The sequence below is a fragment of the Pinus tabuliformis genome, chromosome 4_2, assembly GCF_031772625.1.
Source record: "Pinus tabuliformis cultivar Carrire ecotype Pingquan chromosome 4_2, CPIR1, whole genome shotgun sequence".
Classification (NCBI taxonomy): Eukaryota; Viridiplantae; Streptophyta; class Pinopsida; order Pinales; family Pinaceae; genus Pinus; species Pinus tabuliformis.
In genome coordinates, this window is record NC_142304.1 from 66,206,634 (window position 1) to 66,210,612 (window position 3,979).

A 3,979-nucleotide genomic window follows, 5' to 3' on the forward strand; every position below is an offset into this window, starting at 1 on the left:
TTGCCTTAGTAGCAGTTCATGTTGTTCAACGATTTCACCATTATATTCTTCTACCGAAGATCACGATGATTTCAGTCTATAACCCCATGACTTATATTCTAGATCATCAGTTGCTTGGGGGAAAATACTCTAAATGGATTGTTACCCTGCAAGATTTTGATTTGGAGTTTACTGCCACCAAATCAAAGAAGTCACTAGTTTTTGCCAAATTGATCTGTGCCCTTCCTTGTGCAAACACCTCCATTGATTTTACTGGGAATATTCCTGATGAAACTTTGCTTCTAATCAACACTCTCGACCCGTGGTACGAAGATATCATTGTTTGCCTTCAGACCCAGACTTTCTGATCTGATTTGTCTTGATCTGACCGATGTCATATCTGACATTAGTCTCAACCTTATCAGATTATTGGTGATACGTTGTACCGAGTTGGTTGATTATATTCTTCGCAGATGTCTGACACTTGAAGAGGCTGAAAGAGTCTTGAATGACTGCCACTCCGGGGCATGTGGTGGTCACATGTCAGGCTATGCCACTGCTCAGAAGATCCTTCACGCCAGTTATTTCTGGCCTTCTATCTTCAAATATTGTATTATGGAAGTTCAAAAGTGCCATGAATGCCAAATTTATAACTGCAAACAACGTGCCCCATAAACACCCTTACACCCAGTTGTTACCGTTGACCCATTCGATAAACAGGGAATAGATTTCATGACATGTAACCCTCGCTCGGGCAGGGGGCATGGCTATATCATCGTCGTCATCGACTATTTTACTAAATGGGTTGAGGATATGCCCACATATAATGTTGATGGTACAACTGCTGCTCAATTCCTCTTTAACCATGTCATAGCCTGTTTTGACATCCCTCAAGCCATTGTCACTGATCACGGATCACATTTTTGTTAGTACATGATGGCATAGCTTACTGCTTAGTTGGGTCTTCGCCATGACAACTCAACTCCTCACTACCCACAGGTCAATGACCAAGTTGAAGCGATTAATAAAGTCTTAATTACTATGCTTCAACGTACCATTGGGAAGCATAAAAAGGATTGGCATCTCATGATTTTATTGACTCCTTGGGCTTACCAAACCTCAGTTAAGACATCCACTGGTTTCACTCCATTCCAGTTGGTATATGGTTTAGAGGTGACACTCGCGATCGAGTGTGAGATTCCTTCATTAAAAATAGCTATTGAGCTAATCCCCGATACCTTGCCTGAAGAGGAGAAGTTACTTTATCTCGAGAGGCTTGATGAGACCCATCATATTGTTATGATGGTGATCGAAGCACAAAAAAAACAAGTTAAAGCTCATTATGATCAAACTGTTTCTCCACGAGTTTTTACTGAAGGTGACTTGGTCTTGCTGTATGACCAAGCCAACGATAAATTGGGAGCTGGGAAGTTCGAACCTATGTGGCATGGGTCATACATTGTTAAACGTGTCTTGCAAAAAGGTGCTTATGAGTTGGTTGACTATGAAGGTAATGCGTTATCACAACCCTGCAATGGGATTTATCTGAACAAGTATTATGCGTGAGTTCTGTGTAATTACTTTTTTATATTAGTGTGTGAATTCATTGGTGTGCATTTTTTATTTTTTGGTGTGATTGTTTTCTTTGCAGAAATGTTTCCTCTGCTTACCTTGTGTTCCACTCGGCTCGCAGATGTGTTCAAAACATTATGTTGGTTTTGCTGATGGTGCTTGTCATAGCACACATAAATTATCCTCCTCAACTTGGGCACTCTTCGCCCATGATGGGGAGTTGATCAATCTATAAGGTATTTTACTGGGATGAACAACTAATAATATTGTAGAGTACAATGTATTTATTGAACTGTTATTAGAAGCAGTTGCTCTCGGAATTAGAAATTTGGTTGTTAAGCTAGATTCACAACTCATTGTGCTACAATTAAATAGTCATTACACAGTAAGAAATCCACAAATTTTGCATATGTATCTACGTATTCGATTACTGGAAATAAATTTTGATTATATCACATATCAACACATTCCACAAAATTTGAATACATTAAACGATGCATTAGAAAATTATGTTCCAGATATACATTTGCACCACTTATGAAAAAACTGATCACATCATCATGATACATGAACACATAATTAGGCAATAGAAACATGCATATCTATCTATATATATATATATATCGAGTCTGTCAAAGTTTGTTCATCAAAATCTCAAAAAATAAGTAATCTGGGACACATGGATTTCAAAGCCTACAATAACGAAGATAAACACAACTAGGAAAAGGCTATTCGCCCACATGATGCTCACGATAGCATGCGACCACTCTGATTACTCAGCCTAACAACCGACGCACTCTCATAGACACTCCTATTGTATGCCTCTAGTATCGCAGCGACACGCCATCTATAGTCACATATTCTAGAATCCCTCGAGTAATCACGTACAAATTTTTCTCCATCTCCACCATAGGATCTGATCCTTCCTCGTATGGAGCATCCTCTATTTGACATGCTACTCTTCGTGATATTGGCGATATGCGAGGAGGCCTTTCCAGTCCTACATCTACAAAATGATTACAAGTAAACTCTCCGATATACTTCAAACAAACACTTGAAAAATTCCAAAAAACAAGTTTTACTTGCATTAGTCCATTGTGCACCCGGTGGTAGAGGCAGGTATGGATCTCCTCTGATGTCCGTGCCTACATAGGAATAGTCATTGATGATGATTTGTTGTTGGCATAACCAACTAAAGAACAACAGAGGGAAAGGCATCTGTTGACCTCCCCCTCCTCGAGGCATGATCTCACTCCATCTGAACAACCTCAGATCTTGTGGAGCTAGGTCGTCCACCTCTACCCACTGGTATTGAAATAGGGGCACACACTCCAAAAAGAAAGTGACCAAAATTAATCCAAAGCCGAACTGCTTCAAGTTTCCCAACTTGCCTTTGGTCAGTTGTCTCTTCATGTTGACCAACAGTCCCTCACACCAGTTGAACACTGTTGGAGCAAGGAAATCCACTGCATATTGGAATTGTGATTTCGTTGCCTCATGCAATGCTTGCACCCCAGCTATATGGGACATGGTGTGTAGAATTGTCCTCAAGGAAATATTGTTGATGGTTTCTATATTCACCTTCCCACTCACAGTTGACCTTGCACCTGGGTAATGCCTTCTGATCAAGGTGTTGGTGCTCTCACCTCCAGTACGAGCTCCAAAGAGTTGGAATCTCTCCCCTCTTCTGGACAATCCAGTGATGAAGTAGATATCAGCTACTTCTAGCTCTAGTTCTTGATCTCCAATGATGAAGATCTTTCGATGAACATCCCGTATCAGATAGTGTAACAACTCATTTTGAGCTATGAGTCCTCGGGTTCAGAAGAAATTCAGTAACCCGCAATCCATCAAAGCATTGACACATTCAACGCTTTGGGTAGCTTCATGATCTTCTACCTCATGGCCTCTTTCCTTCCATTCGATGACCATGTTTGTCGAAATCTCTTGCAAACAACCCATAAACATAATTAAGATGCCTTTCCATGGATTAAAATTTTGAAAAAACTGATCAAGATAGAGGATTTCTCTTTCTATTTTCCGCTCTGTGTCCAGTGTGACTATAATAGTTATTTTCGTGCTGGAAGCACGAGAGCCTTTTGGGCTGAGGGGCGATCAACGTGGATCTGATGATTAGACTCGTGTTGGTCACCCTCGGTTTAAAAAATGAAAATCCTCCCCTTAACCAAGCTAAAATCCTATGAAATGGCATGAAATAAGTATGAAAATAAAGATAAAAGGAAGAGCTCAACAGCTGACGGTTCATGAAATGGTTCCCTGGATCTCCCACACTGCTTGCCTGAAGAATCAAGGAAAATGGGATAAAATGCACTCTCCAATTTACTCCAAGTGAAATGATAAAAATGTTTTTACTTTTGGTATTTTTTTATAAGTTTTTAAACAATTTTTTTCCTATTTTATTATTTTT

General features: G+C 39.8%; 1 protein-coding gene across 1 annotated transcript; it reads left to right on the plus strand.

Annotated features, from left to right (window-relative positions):
• The first annotated feature begins 1,020 nt into the window (after positions 1 to 1,020).
• On the plus strand, positions 1,021 to 1,545 carry LOC149168268 (uncharacterized). The gene has a single exon (XM_089424871.1). The coding sequence runs from the start codon at positions 1,021 to 1,023 to the stop codon at positions 1,543 to 1,545; it is 525 nt and encodes a 174-aa protein (XP_089280997.1).
• Positions 1,546 to 3,979: the final 2,434 nt, after the last annotated feature.